This window comes from Haliotis cracherodii, unplaced genomic scaffold (genome assembly GCF_022045235.1).
Source record: "Haliotis cracherodii isolate W230 unplaced genomic scaffold, xgHalCrac1.p SCAF_19, whole genome shotgun sequence".
Lineage (NCBI taxonomy): Eukaryota > Metazoa > Mollusca > Gastropoda > Lepetellida > Haliotidae > Haliotis > Haliotis cracherodii.
The window spans coordinates 18,201,311-18,215,871 of record NW_027266274.1 but is presented as its reverse complement, the minus strand read 5'-3'; the positions used below and the strand labels follow the sequence as shown (position 1 = coordinate 18,215,871).

The window sequence follows — 14,561 nt, the reverse complement described above, 5'->3', positions numbered from 1 at the left end:
AGTTGTATACTAAGACAATGGCACCACGGGATGTCATTATGCCGTGGTACAGTTGTATACTAAGACAATGGCACCACGGGATGTCATTATGCCGTGGCACAGTTGTATACTAAGACAATGTCACCACGGGATGTCATTATGACCTGTTACAGTTGTATACTAAGACAATGGCACCATGGGATGTCATTATGACCTGTTACAGTTGTAAAATATAATAATGTCACCACGGGATGTCATTATGCCGTGTTACAGTTGTATAGTAAGACAATGTCACCACGGGATGTCATTATGCCGTGGTACAGTTGTATACTAAGACAATGTCACCACAGGATGTCATTATGACGTGTTAAAGTGGTATACTAAGACAATGTCACCACGGGATGTCATTATGACGTGTTACAGTTGCATACTAAGACAATGTCACCACGGGATGTCATTATGACGTGTTGCAGTTGTAAAATATGATAATGTCACCACGGGATGTTATTTTGCCGTGGTTCAGTTGTATAGTAAGACAATGTCACCGCTGGATGTCATTATGACATCTTACAGTGATATAGTAAAACAATGACACCGCGGGGTGTCATTTTGGCATGGAACAGTTGTATAGTAAGATAATGTCGTGGCGGGATGTCATAATGAGGTGTTGCAAACATTGTCACAGTTTGATGTTAGTATGACCACCGTGTATAAAAAATGTACAGTCAAATCCCAAACCAAATATAACTCTTCTGTTGTCAGCAGTACGTACCATCGTAGAAATAGGCATGCTGAGCAGTGTGCCGTACCACGACGTCAGCTCGAAAATCAGGGTGTTGTTGTGGATGGCGATGATCATGGTGTTGCCGTGTCGACAGTCGCTGCTGCTAGCAAGCACCTGTCTCCCTCCACTTCCGTTTTCTCTGTACCTGAACCTGAGCACAGCTGGACATCCGACACCGGCCTCCGGCAGCTTCACGTCGGCCACCAGCTTGCCCAGCCCGGTAAATGCCGCAACACCATTTGTGATATTCACTGTGTCAAGCGTCAGCCAGTCTCCTTTAGCAGCAGCAATGGCGTTCTGGTTGTTGAAGGTCAGCGAAAACTCTGGGTTGCAAGCTGCGCATTGGGACAGACGACAGACATTTACACCATTTCCAGAGACCCAAACAGAAGGGGGAGCGATCGATAACACCATAAGTAGAGAGCGGTAACAGAAGGTGTAAAGAGCAGTGACAGAAATTATAGAGAATGGTAACAGAATGTAGAGAGAACGATAACAGCATGTAGAGAGTAGTGACATAATTTATAGAGAACGATAACAGAATGTAGAGCAGTGACAGAAATTTTTTAGAGAACGACAACAGCATGTAGAGAACGATAACAGACTGTAGAGAGCAGTGACCGAATTTATAGAGAATGGTAACTTAATATACAGAGAACGGTAACAGAATATATAATATAGAAGGAACTTGTTTGTTCTTTGCTTCAGCGGAATATCAATAGAAGTGGTAGTAGTTGTTGTTGTTGTTGCTGTTGTTGTATTGTTGTTGTTGTAGGAGTAATACTGTTGTAATTGTATTATCATCAATATACTATTTAGAAGGACACTGGTAATTTAAAGTAATTTGATTTACGTTAAAGTATTAACTTGGCTGTTACACGTAACTATATCAGAGTAAATGGGCAGTAAACATAAAAAGAGGATGTCTTACTGTCATTCTTGCGCACGTTGCAGCCGCACTCGAGGATGTCGAAGTAGGAGCCGGGGATGCAGCCGCTGTCCATCCATCCAAGAAAACCCACATTCAGTTTGTAGTTCTCAGGCTTATCCCAAGCAGGGGCTTTGTCGCATATATCTGAAATATAACCATGGCAGCGAGTTGATTGATGACACATCATGAACAATAGGTACACAGGAAGCAACGTGCTCTGAAAGCAGCAGAGAGAGAGGGAGGGATGTATTGGTTGGTGCATTAAATCTATGGCCTTTGTACCCTGGGTCGTCAGGCGAGGTACACATGGACTCACACACACAGCTACATCACACCATATGTTCCGAGGGATTGTCTCCCGACATTCATACAGGTAATGTCACTTTGTAAAACGCTTTGATTCAGCCATTTTGACAGCTAGCAGAAGACCAAGTTACTTCCCTTTACCCACTGCATCCGCATGAACATCTGTTCTTTCCACCTCAACGATACTTGCGTGAGATAAGCAAGTTAGCTCGGGTGTGTTACGATTGTTTTATCAGCGGTGTCCATGAGCTGGGTACATGGACAGTAATTGCCCTCTCCTTAACCAATCAAAAGCTAGTATTTTAATGTAAAGGGAGATAATTCCACATTATTACCTCCCATCGGATCATGTTTCACCTACCAGCAGATGTGCAAGGTGTGGGACAAGCATCACGACAATTTAGATCCGGGAAGCAGCCTCGTCCTGAAACGTACCGGAAGCCCACAGCGCAACACTCGGCCTGTGACCTTCCATGGTCACATGACCAGTAGGCGCGACAGCTGCCCTCCATGTTGTATGTTGTTACGCAAGTGTTGTTGCACTTCTCTGGTAATATATCAACACATATACATTATAAACTGATGAAATAAATGACACTTAAAAGAGTATAGTTACTGTTTCTCTCTGGGCATCAGAAAATTCATCATATTAACAAAAGTCAGTTACGATAGTTTTACAACGCTTTTATCAACATTCCAGCAAAAACCACGGCGGAGGACACCAGAAATGGGCCTCACACATTGTAGCCATGCGGGGAATGGAGTCCGGGTCTCCGGCGTGACCAGTAAACACAAGGCGAAGGAGTGTTTGTCTGCAAAACGATCTTAGTGCGTCGACCATAGTAAATCTTTCTCAAATTTAAAGCAAGGATATCGTATGGGCAATTATTGCTGAACTTGGATATTTTTCATGCGCATGTTACTCTCTGTACTACAAAGTTTAAAAAAAATATCCATTGACTTCATTTTAAAAGCCGACATTTAACATTTAACCATTGAAAGTCATCGAACTAAAATTAACAACAATAATTCAACGTCATTTTCTTTGATTATACATGTGGATCGTTTGATTAAAACATAAACTGTGCTTTGAAAGTATTTAAAAGACATGTTAGTGACCTGGTGTAGGAGGCCCAGTTCAGTCCTTGGCTCAAATCTCTTTCGAGTGATTGCGACATTGCAAGATTCAATAATGATACGTGACAGAGAAACCTAATTATTAACTGTTTGTTACATTGCACGATTTTATAGTGATACGTGACAGACAAACCTACTTGTAAACAGAATGTTACATTGCACGATTCATTAGTGATAAGTGACAGACAAACCTTCTTATACACAGAGTCTTACATTGCACGATTCAATAGTGATACGTGACAGACAAACCTACTTGTAAACTGAGTCTTACATTGCACGATTCAACAGTGATACGTGACAGACAAACCTACTTATAAACAGAGTCTTACATTGCACGATTCAACAGTGATACGTGACGGACAAACCTACTTATAAACTGAGTGTTACATTGCACGATTCAACAGTGATACGTGACAGACAAACCTACTTGTAAACAGAATGTTACATTGCACGATTCAACAGTGATACGTGACAGACAAACCTACTTATACACAGAGTCTTACATTGCACGATTCAACAGTGATACGTGACAGACAAACCTACTTATAAACTGAGTGTTACATTGCACGATTCAACAGTGATAAGTGACAGACAAACCTACTTATACACAGAGTCTTACATTGCACGATTCAACAGTGATACGTGACAGACAAACCTACTTATAAACTGAGTGTTAGATTGCACGATTCAACAGTGATACGTGACGGACAAACCTACTTATAAACTGAGTGTTACATTGCACGATTCAACAGTGATAAGTGACAGACAAACCTACTTATACACAGAGTCTTACATTGCACGATTCAACAGTGATACGTGACAGACAAACCTACTTATGAACTGAGTGTTACATTGCACGATTCAACAGTGATACGTGACGGACAAACCTACTTATAAACTGAGTGTTACATTGCACGATTCAACAGTGATAAGTGACAGACAAACCTACTTATACACAGAGTCTTACATTGCACGATTCAACAGTGATACGTGACAGACAAACCTACTTATAAACTGAGTGTTACATTGCACGGTTCAACAGTGATACGTGACGGACAAACCTACTTATAAACTGAGTGTTAGATTGCACGATTCAACAGTGATCCTTGACGGACAAACCTACTTATAAACTGAGTGTTACATTGCACGATTCAACAGTGATAAGTGACCGACAAACCTACTTATACACAGAGTCTTACATTGCACGATTCAACAGTGATACGTGACCGACAAACCTACTTATAAACTGAGTGTTACATTGCACGATTCAACAGTGATACGTGACGGACAAACCTACTTATAAACTGAGTGTTACATTGCACGATTCAACAGTGATAAGTGACAGACAAACCTACTTATACACAGTCTTACATTGCACGATTCAACAGTGATACGTGACAGACAAACCTACTTATACACAGAGTGTTACATTGCACGATTCATTAGTGATACGTGACAGACAAACCTACTTATACACAGAGTGTTACATTGCACGATTCAAAAGTCATACGTGACAGACAAACCTACTTATAAACTGAGTGTTACATTGCACGATTCAACAGTGATACGTGACAGACAAACCTACTTGTAAACAGAATGTTACATTGCACGATTCAACAGTGATACGTGACAGACAAACCTACTTGTAAACAGAATGTTACATTGCACGATTCAACAGTGATAAGTGACAGACAAACCTACTTGTAAACAGAATGTTACATTGCACGATTCAACAGTGATACGTGACAGACAAACCTTCTTATAAACTGAGTGTTACACTGCGCGATTCAACAGTGATAAATGTTCATTTGCACACTTACCATGGGGACAAGTGACCTTCCACGAGTGGTCGCATCTCATGGTCGCTTGTGACCAGTAGTGACCAAATGGACATGTGCGGTACACAGCCGATACCTCACCGTTGGGGTTGAAGTAACACTGGACATACTTGTCGCAGTCGGTGGGGTGATAGCGGTAACCGACGCCGCTGACGTTCATGACGCTGGCGCACAAACCTGGTATTCAATGAAAGCAGAATAAATACTGAGCTTTGCCTACATATGCGTATACGGGGCAGGAAACCGTATTCTTGTTAATGCTGGACAAGGAACATTATTTAATGTAGTGGTGATGAAAATGAGGATTTAGATATGATCCAGTATATATGATCCAGTGATATTATGACCAGAACACCATTAGTGTGTTCATGTAAGTAGCTGCTAAACCGCTCCACTCTAAACTATTTTTGAATGCACCCATACTCATCTATTGGCTCTGTTATCACGTGACACAACTGTCTTACCTGGGGTAACTGTAAAAGAAGAAAACATCGTTCAGTTCATGTGCAAATATTGTTGAATGAATGAATACATGATACGCGTTCCAAATTCTTGTTGTCCTTTTGATGCTGTTTATACACATGAGAAAAAGTTAAGCGCCACCTGCTGTTTTGGCAATGAATCTAAGCTTAAGAATCCGTGCTCTGACACAAAATCTATGTAAAGGGAGTTAATTGACAGTAGAAGTCCAGTTTCCTCCCTTGTTGAACAAGACTCGAATTTCGGATTTATATCTTGGCCAGACAAACGAGTCTATGCATAGTCAAATCAAGATCGCGTAACGAAATCGACATCCAGTTTGTAAACAACAACGAAACTGCCGTGAAGATTTCGCCCGACGGCAGGATTTGCAAAGCACGTGTACCGTCAACTGGGCCTCGAAGGTTAATTTTCCAAATCTTTTCATGTATTTAATCAAGGTGCTCAAGTAATACAAACTGATTCTATCAATGCATAATGTATCCATAGCCCCTAGCACAATAGAAACAATAAGTGTATAACATTTGATACGGAGGCAGTAGTTATTCTTGTACACGTGGATAGGGAGACAGTAGTAATACTTGTACACGTGGATAGGGAGACAGTAGTAATACTTGTACACGTGGATAGGGAGACAGTAGTAATACTTGTACACGTGGATAGGGAGACAGTAGTAATACTTGTACACGTGGATAGGGAGACAGTAGTAATACTTGTACACGTGGATAGGGAGACAGTAGTAATACTTGTACACGTGGATACGGAGACAGTAGTAATACTTGTACACGTGGATACGGTGACAGTTGTTATACCTGTACACGTGGATACGGTGACAGTTGTTATACCTGTACACGTGGATACGGAGACAGTAGTAATACCTGTACACGTGGATACGGAGACAGTTGCTATACCTGTACAATTTGCTACGTTGCAGGCATCATTTCTGTACTCCACGTTATTTCCGGCACAGTTAGAATGTGTTGACAGGTCTTTGTTGCAAACTCGCGTTCTGCTGACCCGTCTCACGGTACTGGGAGGTCCACAGGAAGGGCAGCTGGGCAGATTCCATGAGGCCCACGCAGACCAGGTTCCTATGAAAATATGTGGAACAATTTAGTTGTATTACGTTATATCAGCTTGAAAACTGCAATATCCCAGCTGTATCACGGCGGCCAGTATAAAGTCAGGTCTGCACCAGACAAAAAAGTGATTGACATAAGATGCATCGATCTACGCAAGTCAGCTAACCTGACCACCCATTTCTGTTAGTCGCGTCTTAACATAAGCAACATCAATTCATACCCGAATCTTCACGGGGGTTTAAGGAAGTGAGGCTCTTAGTGACACAAGGTAAAGAGCACATGTAAGGTGCATGATAAGGTACATTACATCGAAACTGGTGTCGTCATATGCTGCCATAATAATGATAAGTAATGTTTCCGTATTATGTCTCTAAAAAGGTAAGATGTATCAACTCCTTCGTCCTTGTAATGAATATGTTCTTATTAAATAATAATCGTCAAAGAATTTATATATTATTAAAACAATAGCGAACAATGGGTATCCTGTTTTAAAATCCGGTTCGAGTTCGTCTTGAGAGACTCATGGCACGAGGCCAGACAAATAAATAGAAAGTGGCTATGACTTTCAGTTGGAACACAGACACAGAATAAACAACAATGTGTTAATACACTGTAAGCGTAACAACTACACACTATAACCAACAATGGCTACACAATATGTCCATACACTAAAAGCATGTACACAACATGTTGACATAAACGTACACACCACAAAATGTTCATACCATAAATATTTATACACATCGAAAGGTTCATACCCTGCATATTTTTACACCACAAAATGTTCATACTATACATATTTATACACCACAAAATGTTAATAACATACATATTTACACACCACAATAAGTTCATACCCTGCATATGTATGCACCACAAAGAGTTCCTACCCTGCATATTTATACACCACAAAATGTTTATACCATACATATTTATAGACTACAAAATGTTTACACCCTGCAAAAAGATTCACCACAAATGTTCATTTCCCATTTTGTTTAATTTGATGTGTGCCTGAGACATGCGACCTGTGGTATGTTTCAAGGAATGAAGGTCACTTTTTCTACATGTGTAACATATACCCAGGGCGTACTTCACCTTGGGCATAGCTCATTATTGGAACATGAGCAGGTTTATACCGATTCAATTAACTTTATATTTGTTGAAAACAATTAATAACAAGTCAAAATACCTCTGCAATTGGGAATGTTGCAAGTTCTGATGTCAGAGTCAGTGCGGGGTCCAGGGCAAAATGCTTGACCCGCTACCTGGTTACATGTTCTGGTTCGAGTGACAGTTCGTGTGATGCTGAGACCACATGAAGGACAACCTGGATTACTCCATTGCCCCCAGTTGTTCCAGGTAGCTAAAACACAACAATCACATGACCAGACTATACAACACAAAAACGCAAAACATGACGGAAACATCAAATACACAATGTCAAGAGAGGAACCAGTATCGCTCCATTTGGTCTTATTACTATAAAACAAATGAACACGCAACCATAAGCACATCAACATATAAAGCGCATGTCTTACATACTCGTAAAGCAATTTCAATCGCACCTTGATTTATCCCAGATTGCTCTGTTCATATCATATCGTAAAACGTACCTGTACACAATGGCATTGAACACGTATCGAATCTGGAATCGCTGCCTGACCCAATACAGTCGTCATAAGTTGTCAAAACTTTGTTGCATACTCTGTTCCTGGTGACCTGTCTTTGTGTACCGACTGGTCCACAGGAAGGACAGTTGGGCGTGGCCCAGGAAGCCCACGCTGTCCACGTTCCTGAAATAACCAGCGTTTGTTACCCTCCGTGTCGTCATCAACTGCAAACAGTACTATATCAATGCCAGAAGAAGAGGGATTTTGTATCCACCTACCACATGACTGAGTACCGAACTGTCCCTAAGACAAAGAAAATCCACTCTTCGAAATTGTTCCCATTTGTAATGTATTACTATAATTAAATTGATTTCACATAGTCAAAAGCAAATTGATTTGAAGGCACTATGTGTTTTAAACTCTCATTTTCTCAATTAAAATGACAGTTAATCATTAGAGTAACAAGGTGGATACACACAGGTTCCTGTACCTCCCCTGCAAATGTGGGAATTGTGAGGACAAAACCCTGGATAGATATTAACATTTGTTTATCTCTTATATACATTTAAACGTATTGGTTTCCCTTGTGATTTGCTTTCTGTCCACAACATGTACTTAAATTGAGAGAAGGTTAAAACTTCATAAGTCCGATGAGTTACAGTCTAGTTACACATGGTGTCAGTATACCCCACTCGATCCGAAAATAGGTTTGTATACAAACGCTAAGTGGAATCTGATGATTTTCCATCAAAGTCACCACGCACAAACATGTTGTATCATGTTTTAAAATGCAGTTTAAGCATCAATGTTTTGGTTGAGATTGAACTGTTAAATGACACTCACACAATATCGTATTTTACGCAGATGATCATTGGAATTTTCGGATAGTGTTTAATTCTAAGGGCTTCAAAGACGCGGGACTTCAGTTTGTTTTAAGGTAAGTGAGTGAGTGAGTATGGTTTGACGCCGCTTTTAGCAATATTTCAGCAATATCAGGACCGGGGACACCAGAAATGGGCTCAACACATTGTACCTATGTCGGGAATCGAATCTGGGTCTTTGGCGTGACGAGGCTAGGCTACCAGACGGCGCCTTACTTTGCTATGGATCATGTTTATATAACTTTATGAAGGAATATGTGCAGACTCATTCAAATTAAATTACTGTAAGTACCTCTGCAATTGGGAATGCTGCAAGTTCTGATGACAGAGTCAGTGCTGGGTCCAGAGCAAAATGTTTGACCCGCTACCTGGTCACATGTTCTGGTTCGAGTGACAGTTCGTGTGATGCTGAGACCACATGAAGGACAACCTGGATTACTCCATTGTCCCCAGTTGTTCCAGGTAACTAAAACACAACATTCACATGACAACACTACACAAACACGAACACAAGTACAAACACAAAACAACAGAAGATGTTACCAGTTTACAACGATGGCTCAGACAAACACGTCAAAAGTACAACACGTGGGTAAAATGTAAGGATGTGTAACACAAATACAAACGAACACAAAACTGCAAGATCATGAAATGACTGACACATGAAACAAAGTCAGTCGTAGAGCAAATTTTGTATGTACACGTCCGTCTATGTCAACCTAAGACGTACCTGTACACACTGGTATTGAACACGTATCGAATCTGGAATCGCTGCCTGATCCAATACAGTCGTCATAAGTTGTCAAAACTTTGTTGCATACTCTGTTCCTGGTGACCTGTCTTTGTGTACCGACTGGTCCACAGGCAGGACAGTTGGGCGTGGCCCAGGAAGCCCACGCTGTCCACGTTCCTGAAATAACCAGCGTTTGTTACCCTCCGTGTCGTCATCAACTGCAAACAGTACTATATCACTGCCAGAAGAAGAGGGATTTTGAATCCACCTACTACAAGCATGAGTACCGAACTGTCCCTAAGACAAAGAATATCCACTCTTCGAAATTGTTCCCATTTGTAATGTATTACTGTAATTAAATTAATTTCAAATAGCCAAAAGCGAATTCATTTGAAGGCACAATGTGTTTTAAACTATCATTCTCTCAATTAAAATGACAGTTAATCATTAGAGTGACAAGGTGGATACACACAGGTTCCTGTTCCTGTCCTACAAATGTCGGAATTGTGAGAACTACACCTGGATGGATATCAAACATTTGTTTATCTCTTATATACATTTAAACGTATTGGTTTCCCTTGTGATTTGCTTTCTGTCCACAACATGTACTTCAATTGAGAGAAGGTTAAAACTTCATAAGTCCGATGAGTTACAGTCTAGTTACACATGGTGTCAGTATATCCCACTCGAACCGAAAATGGGTTTGTATACAAACGCTAAGTGGAATCTGATGATTTTCCATCAAAGTCACCACGCACAAACATGTTGTATCATGTTTTAAAATGCAGTTTAAGCATCAATGTTTTGGTTGAGATTGAACTGTTAAATGACACTCACACAATATCGTATTTTACGCAGATGATCATTGGAATTTTCGGATAGTGTTTAATTCTAAGGGCTTCAAAGACGCGAGACTTCAGTTTGTTTTAAGGTAAGTGAGTGAGTGAGTATGGTTTGACGCCGCTTTTAGAAACATTTCAGCAATATCAGGACCGGGGACACCAGAAATGGGCTCAACACATTGTACCTATGTCGGGAATCGAACCCGGGTCTTTGGCGTGTAGAGCGAACGCTTTAACCACTAGGCTACCAGACCGCGCCTTACTTTGCTATGGATCATGTTTATATAACTTTATGAAGGAATATGTGCAGACTCATTCAAATTTAATTACTGTAAGTACCTCTGCAATTGGGAATGCTGCAAGTTCTGATGACAGAGTCAGTGCTGGATCCAGAGCAAAATGCTTGACCCGCTACCTGGTCACATGTTCTGGTTCGAGTGACAGTTCGTGTGATGCTGAGACCACATGAAGGACAACCTGGATTACTCCATTGTCCCCAGGTGTTCCAGGTAGCTAAAACACAACATTCACATGACAACACTACACAAACACGAACACAAGTACAAACACAAAACAACAGAGAGATGTTACCAGTTTACAACGTTGGCTCAGACAAACACGTCAAAAGTACAACACGTGGGTAAAATGTAAGGATGTGTAACACAAATACAAACGAACACAAAACTGCAAGATCATGAAATGACTGACACATGAAACAAAGTCAGTCGTAGAGCAAATTTTGTATGTACACGTCCGTCTATGTCAACCTAAGACGTACCTGTACACACTGGTATTGAACACGTATCGAATCTGGAATCGCTGCCTGACCCAATACAGTCGTCATAAGTTGTCAAAACTTTGTTGCATACTCTGTTCCTGGTGACCCGTCTTTGTGTACCGACTGGTCCACAGGTAGGACAGTTGGGCGTGGTCCAGGAAGCCCACGCTGTCCACGTTCCTGAAATAACCAGCATTTGTTACCCATCAACATCTACACAGATTTATACAGCATAACGTCCCTTACGAAGTACATCCAAACATGTAATCTGTTGCTGTAGATAATTTCCTTTCCAACAGTCATGTGTGACAATGTTGTCACAGAGTGTCCGAACGTTAACTTCGCCAATTCAAGTAAAACAGATTAAGCAGCACGACCAGGTGGAAAAAACACAGTCCTGTACCCTGCAAATGCTCAAACAAATGAAGTACCATTTACATAGAAACTATGCTTTGTACCTGATGAATTAACAACAACATGTCGTACATGTCGTATTGCATTATGTTTTCAAAAGTATCAGTTCTTCACTATCAATGTTATAGTTAAGATGAACATGGGAAATGTCGGTGTACCTGCATTGACGAAAATCAATAACAAGGTCAAATACCTATGCAGTTAGGGATGTTGCAAGTCCTAACTTCGGTGCCAAAGCTTGACCCAGGGCAAAACGTTTGACCCGAAAGCTGGTTACATGTTCTGGTTCGAGAGGCAGTTCGTGTGATATTTAGACCACACGTAGGGCATCCAGGGTCAACCCACGAGCCCCAGGTGTTCCAGGTAGCTACAACACAACATTCACATGACCAGACTACAAAACACAACATCAACACTGCTATTGGAGCTACAACACAGCTAAAAGGACTACATATAAAAGAACACAAAAAGAACTGGTATGGTTACATGGTGTTCTTAGATGAAATTACGATAAGAAATAATGTGCTAAGGAGATGGAGATTTATTCATCATTTCTGTGTTTGACAGTTGTCTGTGGCAGTGATCACTACCAGAGAACTGATTGTGTGGGAACTGTATTTCCATTACAATTGGCGTCGCTTGGATTTGTCTAAAGGCAGCTTCGGGCTACGATGGAGCACAAGCAGGAACAGCATTGACCATCCTAACCATTGATCACTAAGCAACCAAATACAGTGCTCTGTGAATACACAAATACGACAACAGTGTATGAGGTTTCGTCGGGAAAATATATTCATGACTGAACTAACACTTTAACTTATTCGAACATATTTGTTTGGCCTGTGGTTGCATGGCAGTGTATGAGGTTATGTTCTATTGACTACCTTGGCACGGGGAAATCTGGCACACGGACGTTCTGGTTTCGCTTGTGGTTCCCGGACAATCGGTGTCGGCTGTGTTGGTCTTAAAGCAGGTTCGGGTTCGAGTCTGTTGGGTGGTAACATTGGTCCCACAAATGGAACAGTTGCCAACTGACCATGCTGTCCATGCCGTCCATGTCCCAACTGAAACAGGGTTTAATACGGAACTCCTCACACGGATCATTTTTATGCTTCAAACTATCAGTTTATGTCACATTCATCCTAACTAAAAGAAACGTCAGTATACTACTCCATTCTTGTCACCCTTGGCATATCATAGCTCGAATATTATACCAACTTTACTTTAACTCTCATCTAATCTGTAACCCTACTGAGGCCATGTACTAATACACAGTTAGCTAGGCTGGGTGCTTCTCGTCACACGCGAAACTTACACACAGATGCCCTTTCAGACTTTACCCATACCCGACACACAGATCGACAACCCGGTTGGGCTCCGCGTTAGAGGTTGTCTCCACCAAGTCAGAATTAGTTTTTCGACGAGCCGCTTTCGTATAGACGAAAAACAGTGCAGATGGAAGGTTTGCAGCTGCGACTGAATGGTTTTCGGGAAGTGGTTGGGGGTTAGAGTTTTCGTAGGCGAGGATAAAAGCGACAAATGTATGACATACAATTCTGTAAAAGTTTGACGATAACAACTTTGATGACACCTACGCGAACCCGCGAAATGGTGTCGCAACATTTGTTGCACTTTATCAACTATTTGTAGTCACATCTAAATGCAAATAAAAGCAACAAAGACAAAAGTAAGAGAAATTATTAAAACAATGACATATTCCTACTAATTTAACATCAACAGATTCCCAATGTTGTTCTCACCTCTACACGTGGCAACGTTGCATGTGTCTGTTTTAGTTTCTGTGCTTGAACCAGGGCAGTCTGCGTATGTTGTTGCCACCTTGTTACATGTTCTGACCCTCGTGAAGGTCCCAGTGTTGGTTTGACCGGACGGATTGCAGGCGGGACAGCCTGTGACCACCCAGTTGGCCCACTGAGTCCAAACCCCTAAAATAGAGAGATAAAACGATACACTCGGGACGGTCTGACAGCCAACTGGCCCACTGTGTCCAAACCCTTACAATAGAGAGATAACACGATACACCCGGGACGGTCTGTGAACAGCCAACTGGCCCACTGTGTCCAAACCCCTACACTAGAGAGATAACACGATACACTCGGGACGGTCTGTGAACAGCCAGCAGGTCCACTGTGTCCAAACCCCTACAATAGAGAGATAACACGATACACGCGGGACGGTCTGTGAACAGCCAGCTGGCCCACTGAGTCCAAACCCCTACAATAGAGAGATAACACGATACACACGGGACGGTATGTGAACAGCCAGCTAGTCCACTGACTCCAAACCCCACAAAAGAGAGATAACATAGGGTGGCCTGTGAACACTCATCTTGTTGACAGTGTCCAACCACCAATAGAGAGATAACATGATACAGACAGGATGTTCAGCTCGTCGACTGTCTAACCACCAACACTACAGAGATACCAAGGTACAGACAGAACGGTTTGTGAACTGCAAGCTCGTTTACTGTGTCGAACCACCAGCAACAGACTGATAACGTGGCACATTGTGCGAGGATGGTCTTGGCTGTTCTCTCCAACGTTCAGAAAACAAAGAATAGACTACAATACAGAAATTATTTTAGTCGGGACACACTCTGCATTATTTCAAGGACTGGCACATGTTTATTTTGTTGGTTCACACATTGTACAACAATATGCAACATGACTAACGCGCCATTTCCTTGTGGGTACAGGTATTAATATCTCCGTTGCAACAAAGTAAGCATAGTCCAAGCAGCTT

The 14,561-nt window shown here is 41.5% G+C and overlaps 1 protein-coding gene across 7 annotated transcripts in view; it reads right to left on the bottom strand.

Moving 5' to 3' along the window:
• The window catches only part of LOC139466827 (SCO-spondin-like), a 66,410-nt gene that overhangs the window by 6,077 nt on the left and 45,772 nt on the right, over positions 1-14,561 (bottom strand). For 6 of the 7 annotated variants that reach the window (XM_071248530.1, XM_071248529.1, XM_071248526.1 and 3 more), the window contains 15 exons: positions 13,559-13,744; positions 12,683-12,862; positions 11,992-12,165; positions 11,385-11,564; positions 10,946-11,119; positions 9,762-9,941; positions 9,324-9,497; positions 8,154-8,333; positions 7,730-7,903; positions 6,367-6,546; positions 5,440-5,448; positions 4,958-5,152; positions 2,362-2,547; positions 1,695-1,838; positions 752-1,098 (listed from right to left, as the gene is read on the bottom strand). In XM_071248530.1, the coding sequence (XP_071104631.1) occupies positions 752-1,098; positions 1,695-1,838; positions 2,362-2,547; positions 4,958-5,152; positions 5,440-5,448; positions 6,367-6,546; positions 7,730-7,903; positions 8,154-8,333; positions 9,324-9,497; positions 9,762-9,941; positions 10,946-11,119; positions 11,385-11,564; positions 11,992-12,165; positions 12,683-12,862; positions 13,559-13,744 (2,663 nt within the window). The remainder of the gene's footprint in view (positions 1-751; positions 1,099-1,694; positions 1,839-2,361; positions 2,548-4,957; positions 5,153-5,439; positions 5,449-6,366; positions 6,547-7,729; positions 7,904-8,153; positions 8,334-9,323; positions 9,498-9,761; positions 9,942-10,945; positions 11,120-11,384; positions 11,565-11,991; positions 12,166-12,682; positions 12,863-13,558; positions 13,745-14,561) is intronic. The other variant, XM_071248531.1, reaches the window with a different exon arrangement.